This window comes from Silurus meridionalis, chromosome 17 (assembly GCF_014805685.1).
Source record: "Silurus meridionalis isolate SWU-2019-XX chromosome 17, ASM1480568v1, whole genome shotgun sequence".
Classification (NCBI taxonomy): domain Eukaryota; kingdom Metazoa; phylum Chordata; class Actinopteri; order Siluriformes; family Siluridae; genus Silurus; species Silurus meridionalis.
In genome coordinates, this window is record NC_060900.1 from 6,397,443 (window position 1) to 6,409,832 (window position 12,390).

The 12,390-nt window shown below is 37.2% G+C and overlaps 1 protein-coding gene across 1 annotated transcript; it reads left to right on the forward strand.

Annotated features, from left to right (window-relative positions):
* Positions 1–1,174: 1,174 nt before the first annotated feature.
* On the forward strand, positions 1,175–9,620 carry mthfr (methylenetetrahydrofolate reductase (NAD(P)H)). Its single transcript, XM_046871078.1, has 12 exons — positions 1,175–1,330; positions 2,188–2,437; positions 4,474–4,712; positions 4,788–4,898; positions 5,064–5,257; positions 5,375–5,625; positions 5,765–5,899; positions 6,232–6,412; positions 6,846–7,028; positions 7,204–7,305; positions 7,419–7,538; positions 8,784–9,620. Exons 2-12 carry the CDS (start codon positions 2,199–2,201, stop codon positions 8,997–8,999), a joined length of 1,971 nt encoding a protein of 656 aa, XP_046727034.1. The 5' UTR covers positions 1,175–1,330; positions 2,188–2,198; the 3' UTR covers positions 9,000–9,620.
* The last annotated feature ends 2,770 nt before the right edge of the window (positions 9,621–12,390 follow it).

The following is a 12,390-nucleotide window of genomic DNA, read 5'->3' on the forward strand; positions in this document are numbered from 1 at the left end:
TTCTGCGCACGTTTTGCGCAGATATTTCAGACTTAATTTTTATTACTGCATAAAATGTAGTGCAAATACATAAAATAGACACCAACAATATTCTGTTATCTACATGCATTAATTCATATTAAAATGAGTCATAGAATTTTCAGCTCTTAGAAACGCACAGTTATACGAATTAGCAATTACATGTTTTATTTATTTTTTAAGAAACAAAACAAGATAGCTGATAAGTTTCTGCGCAACTTTTAAAGACTTTATTGCTACAGTGCGCAATACTTTGCAGCTCTTACTAGCAATACAAAAATAAAAACAAACAGATAGTAGACTAGGGCTCTCAAATCTCACACATTTTAAGGAAGACATTTTTTTTCCCCGCTATATTGAATAAATGGACAAGACGCAAGTATACAATGGGGAAAGTTATCTGTTGAGTTCATCGCTGATGCACTTTTTGATGCACTCGCTTCTGTTGGTGGCGTGACAGCACAATAGTACAAGTTACATGGTAGATATGCTAATGAAAGACTCGTGGTAATGTTAACAGTGTAGATTATATTAATAATAATAATAATAATAATAATAGTTTTATATCGTTATTATTATTAACAACATTTAACATTTTCAGTAGACACCAATATTCTTGTTATTTACATGTAATTTTCATATTTAAAAGCTCTTAAAAACGATTAAAAATACGTTGTTTAGAAAAAATTCAAAAAGGACAATTGTCATTGATTAGTTTCTGCGCACCATTCGCGCAGTTTTTTTTATTAAATTATAATTCTTATTAAAATGATTCATAAACCTTTTAAACCTTAGCAACGCACAATTATACAAACGAGCAATTTTTTTTCAAAGAAACAAAACAAGTTACATTGACGTGTATTCAACGCGACCTATTAAAAAAAAATAATACACAGAAAAGAAATTCCATTAATAAATTACCCTGTTGTGCAAAAGATTATCTACACGCCTATTTTGATCGATGCGGTTGACTGTGTACACCTCATGATGCAGGAAAAAAAATACATCTGAATTAAATAGCATCCAGAATGTGGTTGAACCCGCTGTAGGAGTGTGGCAAACTTCTGGACCACGTGGTTTACCTGTAACTTCCGGTTGTTTTGGTATCCTTACCCACAATCCCTCTCTCTGCGCTCCGCCCCCTTCGTTCCTTTAACAGGACTGTATCTAGTCCGCCGAGGCTCCGCCCACCATCTATCTATAGGAACATTTTCGGTGATATACAGCCGATGCTGGAGCAGTCGCTTGGACAAGTTGCTCCTGCTTGTACATATTTATATATATATTAAAAACAAAACAGGAATTGTTTAAGGTAAAGGTTTTATCTCTGCTTTTCTGTTATAGGCTGATCTTATGTGTTAGCATGTTCAGTTAGCTGGTGTAAACTGTGCTTTATTCATGAGCGCACATGTTCCTAAACATGTGGTCATTCTGCTCAGTGTAAAGAGTCTAGAAACTAGAACTATATATTATATATATTATATTTTTGTTCGGGGAAAAGTTAACCTATAACGTGGTTAATCCAATTATTACAAACATAAAAGTTCTATAATAGGTAGCTCATTATGAATTACTCAGGTCATTGTATTATGGAGTTATGTGTTGTTGTATTGATGGTACTGTGGCTCCTAGAAAACAGTTATATGACGACCTTGAAGCTTCTAACATGTATTACAATCCGTTTATATGCACCAAGTGATAGTGTGATTAGAATCAGCATCATTTAAAGCATCAGTAAAAACAATGCACATAAGGTGTAATAATGTGTCAGAAGATTAAATGTTTAGGATTTGAGTTGGTTCCCATGCTAGAGTGTCAAAAACAAGCAACAGTTTAACCCTTGAATAACACTTTAAAACTAGTGATGGATGGGTTGTTGTCATGATTATTTTATTAACTGGAGGGAACCTACATAGTCTGTGTGATTGGTGATGGCCGAGGGATTAGTTGGACAAAAAATGGGCGTTACACATGGTGAAAAGATGGCATATAGAGATTGTTCTTTGACTGTGGTTTTGGGTGAAAACTTTCAATGGAAGTTCCTGGCTTTATTTCAGCAGAATAATGTTTTTGGTTTTTGACGGCAATACCTTGGAACTTGAACTTTCTTTTCTTTGGCATCATTTTGTTGATGAATTTGTTGCTTTTGGTATTAACTGACCATGACAGAAGTGGGAATCATGGTGAACCAGCGGGAGGAGAACGGCTGGCAGGCGTTAAAAAGCGACTCGAGCGGAGCAAGTAACAGCGGCGAGAGCTCCAAGGAGAGCTCCAGGTGCTCGACCCCTGTCGGCGAATCGGACCGCGGAACCCGGCTGAGGGACAAGATGAGACGTCGCATTGAGTCCGGGGACCGATGGTTCTCCCTCGAGTTCTTCCCTCCACGCACAGCCGGCGGTGCTGTCAACCTGATTTCCAGGTGAGTTCTACATCTTTTTTTCTTCTCTGGGTTCTCTGGTTTCCTTACTTCTGCCACTCATGCCAGTCATGCTAGTAAATAGGTGATATTGAATGAGTGTAATGATCTTGCCCAGAGAATGAAAGACCAAATGTATTAAATTCTCTACATCAGGGACAGCAAGGTGATTTTATTTCATTATTATAACTTTTTTTTTGATTATCAAAATTTGTTTGTATAGTTTTTCAGATGTAAGAACATGACTTTGAGCAGAAATAGGCAAAAAAAATTTGTGGACACCAAAACACTATCTTTCCCAAATTCTTGCCCCCAAGTTAGAATAATTGTTTGTACAATATAAGAAGTCTTTATATGCAGTAGCTTTACACTACTCTTTACTCTGGTACTCGGTGCTCCTGTGAACAAAGTGAGCGCCATGATTTTTGTTAGATTGGCGTGGTAGAACCTTTCCACACAGAGCATGACTTCACGAATGCCCTTGTTGCTGTATGTGTAAATTGTTGTGGCCAAACTTTTTAAATGCCCTAAAAAAGACCAATCTGGAATGAGATGATAAAAAAGCACAAATGGGTGTAGTCAGGTGTCCACAAACCTTTGGCCATATAGTGTACAATGTGATATGTACAAGACCTTAGATTTCAGCTGTGGGTCAGCGAGCAGCGTTTATTTTGTTAGTATAATGCACTTGTCCTTGTCAAAGCAGCGCAGCCATCTGGTATTAAGCAGATAAAGTGATTACCTTTGGAGATTTTCAAGCCTTACACAATGTTACATAATGTCCAGAGTCATACTGGTTTGTTAATTAACTAGCAAAATACTCCTGTTAAGGGTCACAGCAGTGGATCATTGCTCTGCAACACTCCATGCAACCCTCTTATTTGAACTGGGCTTGGAAGCAGCGCTGTCAGTGCGCTGGCTCATGCAAACACCAGTGACTGTTTGTTTTGTTTTTTTCCTGCCCAGAAATAGAATTTGGGGGAAAGAGCATGGGATCCTTATATAGGGATGGGTATTGTTGACATTATATTGATACCGATACCGAGAATGATATATTTTTTTTTACATAAAAAGGACCCTCAAAAAATAAAAAAGAGAGATTTCCTCAGCATACTACAGCAAAACATATTTGAAATTTGTTTTGGATTTTACCGATGCTAATAGCTAGATGGGATCGTAATCTCTAATAACCGAATAGTAACCGATAAATTTTTAAATGGATACTGGATAGAAAACAAACATATCACTATGTATAATAGTAATGAACTTTATTACAAAAAAAAAACCAAGTACTGATTTATATAAATGTATTCATTATATTAATAAAAGTATGTATTTATTTATTATTAATTAATAAATATAATTAATAAATTATAAATAATATATTTAATACAGCGCTCTCTGTGTACCATGCAGTCTTTCCTAAAAAAACAAACAGCAAGTGGCACCATTGATTTGCCTCTGGAGGTTCTGCGCTCGTAATAACGGCGGCCCAGAAGCCGGAAAAACTAGTTTTTTTAAAGGATAGTTTTACCAATCAACAATCGGTGTCGATTTATGGTGTTCCTAAAGACTACTAGTGCTAACTAAAGACTTATTTTATGAGGCAGGAGATTTGCAGTTGGAGCTGGAGCAAGGAGATGACAGAGACATAGTAATACAGCGCTTTGCTAGAGGTAGATGATGGGTTTTGTTTGCAAACGTTTCATTATATTACTAATGTTGCACTGTCCAAAAAATACCAGTTCTCTGTACCCATCTCTATCCTTAACTACTAGACTCATGTGGGTGCAAGTTTTTATTCCAGCTAAGCAGAAGCCACACCGAGTCTATTGAAAGCCAAAATTAACTGACTAAATGGGTGGAATCAGTTGTGGCTCCTGCTTTGCCGGAATAAGAACCTGCACCCACACCGGCCCTGGATTGTTGATAAGACTTGACACACCGGCTTTACACCAGGGAACTAATTAACTAGCAGAATAGAGAAACATAAATAAAAAAAATAGATGATTAATTAGATGAGCTGGCTTTGTTTTTAGATTCGACCGAATGGGATCTGGCGGGCCTCTCTTCATCGACATCACATGGCATCCAGCAGGAGATCCTGGTTCAGACAAAGAAACCTCATCCATGATGATCGCTAGCACAGCGGTCAACTACTGCGGGCTGGAGAGTGTGCTGCACCTCACTTGCTGCAAGCAAACAAAAGATAAGCTCACATCTCATCTGAGCAAGGCCAAGCAGTTGGGACTGAAGAACATCATGGCGCTGAGGGGAGGTTAGAGTGGTACCAACCATACTTTTGTGTATTAGATTCTGTCACAAAGCGTATTACAAAACCATTTCTGCGTAGATCCTGTGGGTGCTGACTGGGAAGAAGAAGAAGGAGGGTTCAACTACGCTGTAGATTTGGTGAAGCACATCTGCAGCGAATTCGATGATTACTTTGACATTTGTGTTGCTGGTAAGTCAAAAATGACCGGTTTGGGAAGTTCTATCCTGTGTACTGTTTCACTGAAACGCCTGAAGTCCATCAGCTAACTTTGTATGTTGGATCATGTGGGCTGGGAAAACGTAATGCTCGCAGTATTTTATACAATTTTTTCAAAATGCTTTCTGTGATGACTAGGCTACCCGACTGGGCACCCAGAGGCTGAGAGCTATGAAGCGGACCTGAAACATTTAAAAGAGAAAGTCGATGCAGGAGCACACTTTGTCGTGACTCAGCTCTTTTTCAGAGCTGAGACGTTTCTGAAATTCCTTAAGGACTGCAGAGCTATAGGCATCACCTGTCCCATTCTGCCAGGAATCTTCCCCCTTCAGGTATAAACCAAGCAATTAAAGTATACCAATTCTGGTAGCTTGTTGTTCTATAACACGTCTGACAATAGTTTTTACACGACATTGGATTGTTGTATTTATATATTTTCTTCTTCACAGGGTTATCACTCCTTACGTCAACTTGTCAAATTGTCAAAGCTGGAGGTGCCAGATGAGATCATGGAAGTGATTGAGCCCATCAAAGATAATGACGCTGCCATCCGCAACTATGGCATCCAGCAGGCTGTAGATATGTGCAAGGTGCTGTTGAACAGCGGTGAAGTCCCTGGCTTGCACTTCTATACACTCAACAGGGAGGTGGCTACAACCGAAGTGCTCCGACAGCTTGGCTTATGGGCCGAGGACCCTCGGTGAGCAAATCAAAGATAGCACTTTAGCTCTGCAGTGGATTAATTTTGAATTGGTTTTAAATAATGCTGAAAGAGTAAATGTATGTTTTATCATATGTTTGCGGCAGAATTGTTGACATTGAGGTAATCTTTTTAAAAGGCGACCTCTGCCCTGGGCTGTTAGTGCTAATCCTAAACGAAAGATGGAGGACGTCAGGCCGATTTTCTGGTCCACAAGGTCCAAAAGCTACATCTATAGGACACAGGATTGGGATGATTTTCCCAATGGAAGATGGTACGTAGATGTGTGTGTGTGTGTGTGTGTGTGTGTGTGTGTGTGTGTGTGTGTGTGTGTGTGTGTGTGTGTGTGTGTGTGTGTGTGTGTGTGTGTGTGTTTATTTATTTTTTATATATATATATATATATATATATATATATATATATATATATATATATATATATATATATATATATATATATATTTATGTATATACATTTATATTTGTTTCTAATGTGTTCTAAATATTTCAGTACCTTTTTGTTGTAATAATTTTAATACATTTAGGAAAAAATATCAAATGCTTTGTTTCATTCAAACACGTGCTATATAATTTGCTTCCATTTCAGGGGCAACTCCTCATCTCCAGCCTTTGGAGAGCTGACCGATTACTATTTGTTCTACCTGAAGAGCAAGTCCCCTAAAGAAGCCCTGTTAAAGATGTGGGGAGAGGAGCTCATGAATGAGCAGAGTGTATATGAAGTCTTCACTAACTATATTATAGCACAGCCCAACCAAAATGGACACAAGGTAGAGGGACTCTGATTACAGATACTTCACAAAACCTAGGACAGCTTATGTGTGCTTGTCTACATACATTTCTATTATTATAACCTGTATAGTTATAGTCTGTTACATGGCAGTTCAAAAATAACTAAAGAATATGCATACACACCGATCAGCCTGAATAGAGACAAAAGACCATGCAAACAGATAATACAAAACAGTACAGGACAGGTACGCAAAGTAGCGCCAACCAGTATACATTCTGTATAATATGTTGTAGAGTACAATATGCAAAATAAAGAGAACTGTAAACAAAGAGGGTACTTGTAAACATTTGCTTCTGTATCATAGCAGTTGGTTGCAGTTTGAAATATGTGCAAAAATGCAATAATTGATAAAGTGCAACTTTTCTTAATTATAATTTTATATACCATAGCATCATTCTTATTTTAATTAGGTGATGTGTCTACCATGGCACGATGAACCTCTGGCTCCAGAAACAAACATGCTAAAGGATCAGCTAGAGAAAGTGAATCGTAGAGGTATCCTCACCATTAACTCCCAGCCCAACATCAATGGCAAGCCTTCTTCTGACCCAGTTGTAGGCTGGGGACCTCCAGGAGGATATGTCTTCCAAAAGGTAGAATTATCAGGGGGCTCATCATCTTTCTTTGCATAATATCTATCATTACACTTTATACAAAAAAAAAAAAAGTTATTTTATTGTTTAGTATTGATCATTCTATCTAAAGTATATCAGGGTTATTTTAATTAAACAACTGCCCTTTAATAAAATGCATTTTCTTTTCTCTAAGGCTTACCTGGAGTTTTTCACTTCAAGTGAAAATGTAAACGCACTTCTTCAAGTGCTGAAGAAATATGAACCACGTGTGAACTATCACATCGTCAACGTGCGGGTAAAACATACGTCTTCTTCGCTCTGCTCTTTTTTTTTTTCCTCCCCACACTGGGGCAAGTTTACATTACTGTTTGTGTAATCATCTTTTCATGACTTTAACTTCTCTTCTAGGGTAAGAATATTACAAATGCCCACGATATGCAACCTAATGCTGTGACCTGGGGAATTTTCCCTGGCAGAGAGATTATTCAGCCCACGGTGGTGGATCCAGTCAGTTTTATGTACTGGAAGGTAAGGAAAGATCGAATGTATGATTATTATATAGAGCGCTTCTAAACTATCTGCATAAAAGTTGGTGGACACCTGCCTAAAATATTGATGTGCTTTTTTTTGTTTAAAAACATACCATTCAATGTTTTGTTCCTATTTGCTGGTATAGTAACCTCCACTCTTCTGTGAATATGTTGCAGTTGGTTTTGTAGTGTGATTGTGGAGATTTGTGCTGCAAGGGTGCTGATAAAATCAGGTACTGATGTAGGGTGAGGAGGCCTAGGGTGACGTCAGCATTCCGGTACATCCCAAAGCTGGAAAATAGCTCTATAGCAGGCTACACAAGTGAAAGGAAAATTAAATGCTACCACATACAAAGACAACCTATACAATTGTGTGCCTCTGGCTTTGTTGTAACAGTTTAGGAAAGAACCAGATATGGCTGGTAAAATCAAGTGTCCCAATACTTTTGTCCATATGGTGTATAATTTTTCTATCATGTACTGAGTAATATCAGTTAAAACCCAGGAGAAGCACAATACATAAAATTGGTCAGAAGCTCTAATTCATTTTCAAATCAAACATCAGCATGTGATTGCTGCAAACTGTAGCATGGTGGATTGGTTTAAGTTACTCAAACTGCTGATTTGGGATTTTAGTACAACAGTGTCGTGAGTTTACACAGAAACAAAAATGGACATCTAGTAAGCAGTAAATCTGAAGTTTAATATTTTTGAGGTCCAGGTCATTTTCAGTCTGTTTTTGTGACTGTGTCTAATGTGGGTTTAGATTCCTTGGCTTATTTGGACTGGAACTAGGGATTGGTCTTCTGCTGTAGACCATCTACCTCAACATTTGATATGTATTTTCTGCCCAGTGGTTGTAAAGAGTGGATATTTTTTCAGATTAGCAGTTTTTAAAATACAAAGGTCTTTGAAATTAGATTTCTGTAGCTTTTTTAAATGTATTTTGATATTTATTTATTTATTTTTGCAAGAATTTATTCATTGCACTATAACCACATAGTTTGCCAATTGTGTAATTCTAAGTGTTCATTATGCATTGGTTATGAAGTTAAAGCAGCAGATTGGGATCTTTTTAAAGAGAATCTATTAGCGTTTATGGTCAAAAATACCTTTACTCTCACCCACTTCTCTTATCTTTATTGTACATTAGGAATGGCCAATCTGTTTGCTGTCCTACATATAATCTGAAAGGGAAATGGCTACACTTGTAAGTGTTGAAAATGCTTTAATTTCTCTACAGGACGAGGCCTTTGCGCTGTGGATTGAGCAGTGGGGGAAGCTGTACGAGGATGAGTCCCCTTCCAGAATGATTATCCAGTACATCCACGATAACTACTTTCTAGTCAACCTAGTGGACAATGATTTTCCCCTGGAAAGTTGTATATGGCAGGTCATTGATGACATGTTCGAATTGCTAAGTGCACCTCCAAAGCCTCTGGAAGTACACACTGATTAGCCAGTCTGCTGCTGTTTCATTTTAGAACTTTGTAAACAACCCACATAGTCGGGTACTATAATGGTACTAATGTTTCGGCTGTTACACATGATACTGTAGTATCAGTAATAGTCCGAACAGTACTTGGTTTGAAAAGACATTCATGTTGAGTGTATTATTTTTAAAGTTAAAATATATGGTTATAAACCATGGTATATTACTATAACGCAAAATGATTTGCCTACTTTTCGACAGCACTTAAATTACAAGTTAAACTTTTAAGCTTATTTATAAACAAAGTTTCAGCTAATGCACAAGTCCAAAGTCTGATGCTTTTGAGGCTGTTTTTGCCAGCTGGAATACAAATGCACACTAAAGCAGATCTGCTACGTGTGTGTGTGTGCGTGTGCGCGCGCGTGTGTGGGGGTTTTTTTTTTGTTTGTTTTTTAAATCAGTGGCGAATGCAAGTCATCATGGATATTGAGAATGATTGTGATTACTGTTCTAATCTTGTTGCTCACCATACCATTGTCCATCCTCTGTTTTTTTTTTTCTCCATTGTTTTTTATTTTTTATTTTAACGGTTTTTGTGGACTGCTGGTAAATAATAGCAAAATAAAAACAAATTTGTGTGCACACCAAGACTGTTTGTTTTCCACCAAGTTTGTTTTTTGTCATTTTTGCCACATTATCACGTTTATCAGCCATGTTATCTAATCCGTGACACTTTTAACACAGCTGTAGTTTAAGTTATAGAACGAGAGTAAAGGTGAAATCATATCACTGGGGTAGAATGACTAAGCTTGCTTTTATCAGCAAATGTGATGCCACACATGCTTACTATTTTCAAATAAACATTTCAACATCTACCAAGTTCAAAATGTATAAGCCTACAGGCTTAAGATTTAGGACCTTGTTACCAGGTAGATTAACTAAAGGTGGCAGATGGAAATTACCTTGGATAAGCTAGGAACAAAAGAAGCTTAGTGAAAAGACCATAATGGCCATATGATCCTAGGTATGTATGAAACCATATATACAATGACCAGGCATAACATTATTACCACCTGCCTAATATTGTGTTGGTCCCCCTTTTGCTGCCAAAACAGTCTTTGCGTGTCAAGCATTAACAGCATAAACCTCTTCAGCTATTTGAGCTACAGTAGCTCATCTGCTGGATCAGACCATCCTTCGCTCCCTACGTTCACCGCTGTTGCTTCCTTGGACCACTTTTGATAGATATTGACCACTGCAGACTCGGAACACCACACAAGAGCTCCAGTTTTGGAGATGCTCTGACCCAGTCGTCTAGCCATTACAATTTAGCCCTTTTCAAACTCGCTCAAAATCCTTACGCATGCCCATTTTTCCCGCTTCCAACATATCAACAAAATGTTCACTTGCTGCCTAATATATCCCACTCACTCAGAGTTATCCATTCATCGGTCATGATGTTATGACTGGTCGGTGTATGCAGATTTATTCATAAATCAGAAATTTTTATAACAATCTAATTATTATTATTATTATTATTATTATTATCTAATCTAAAAGTAACTCGTACAGTAGAAGTGCTTTGGAGTTTATCAAAAATACACCCTCAGGTTAGTTTACTAGGACTAACTTTGAGAAAATGTTATTCATTTTAATATTTTTTAATGGACTGAATAAAGAGAAGAGTCAGAACCAACACAAACCAATAAATAAACACCAATAAAGGTCACAAAAGAAATGGAGGACTGACTGGTCTGTCTGCGCTTGGCCATAAGCCATAAATACGTGCAAATAGAAGATTTAGCACAACCAGTGTTAAACTGAAGTTCAACTGATGGTGTGGGCAGGGTATATATGATGTTCAGTTACACTTCTGTTGACACATGTAGGTATTATAAAGAGAGCAAGCAGATAACCTTTCAGGGATATACATCCATGTCAAATGTAGCTGTTAATGGACCTACATTTTCTATTAACTTTGAGGGGTATATAATGAGCAGATTGCACTTTTGTTTTCAACCATGTTGGCAAGCATTTGCAGGTCTCTGGCATTTACTAGCTTGTTTTGTGCAGGTAAATGATCAACCAATGTTGGCATATCAGTTCTGGACTGATGGTATTCATAGTCCTTGACCTACTGAACCAATTACAGGATGTATTCATTGGTAAAGACTTCAAAGTGCTTGCTTAGTCTACTCACTCTAGATTTAGGATTCTGCCACATTTAAGTGATTGATTGAACCTTTCATTAACGTGTTAATATTATTTCTAAGCTACGTTCAGAAATAAATGAACAATTAATGGGGGAAAACTCAACTTTCCCTTATCTTGCTGCACATTTAATTATTTATATATTTAATCTAGAAATATGTATAAATAGTTTGTGGGCTTTCTTACTCGCATTAAGAAACAGGGCCTCTGTTTGTTGTTTTCTTTCTCTGTGAGTTGCTGGATATAGATGTGATTGTGAGAGTGTACAATGGCATGGGTTACCTAACTAACCTCACTGACCTTCTTCCTGCCAACAAGCTCACAGTCCAAGCTACACTACTCCACGCATGCTTTATTTGTTTACTGTGTTATATGGCAGGATGACCTACAAAGTGTTCTTTGTATAGAAATAAAAAAGCAGGTAGAAAATTAATACTGGATTGAGGTTAAAAAGTGATTTTGGAACCATGGATTGATTTTTTTAATGTGCAATGTAGTAAGGCATCATATTATGCTAGGACTATTTTAGGAATAAAATTGGGAGCACTGTTGGCAATATTAAAGGATTACAACTGGCCACATGATTTGGCAGAACAGACCTGAAATGACTAATCTTTAAAAACCTTTCATGGATAATCCGGTTAAAGCAAAACCACCAGTTTATAATATTGATCAATCATCATCAAAAGCACGATTTTATCATTATGTACTGTACCATAAAAATATGAGTCAGTGTTAATGATGTTATGTTAAAGACTTTTATAACCGGCTTTACATGATCATCAAAACAGATCAAGTTTAATTTGTTTGTGTGTGTGTGTGTGTGTGTGTGTGTGTGTGTGTGTGTGTGTGTGTGTGTGTGTGTGGCCTAATCAGGGCACTGCAAAGTACAGCGTGGATATGTACAGAACACTTTATCAAAAGTACAAGTGAATGTGAATGGAGAGATGTGTCATGTCAGTGTCAGGTGATGTGGTCTGTATTCTGGAAACCACAACCTCTACCTATGTATCAAGTCAGCCTTATTTATGTTTATTTACAGTATGCATACTTTATTTATTATATTCTTATTTACTAAATATGTATTTTTGTAATTTGTCAATCTTTCTTTCTTTCTTTCTTTTTTATTTATTTATAATACAAAAAATCCATTAGGTGTGTGCACTATATCCACTGTAGGTTGTGGTAAAGAACGGAAGGAAGGAAT

Coding starts and splice junctions, on each gene's coding strand:
- mthfr (XM_046871078.1), top strand. CDS start 2,199: ATGGTGAACCAGCGGGAGGAGAACGGCTGGCAGGCGTTAAAAAGCGAC. Junction 2,438..4,473: donor GCTGTCAACCTGATTTCCAG/GTGAGTTCTACA, acceptor CTTTGTTTTTAG/ATTCGACCGAATGGGATCTG. Junction 6,413..6,845: donor CCAACCAAAATGGACACAAG/GTAGAGGGACTC, acceptor TATTTTAATTAG/GTGATGTGTCTACCATGGCA.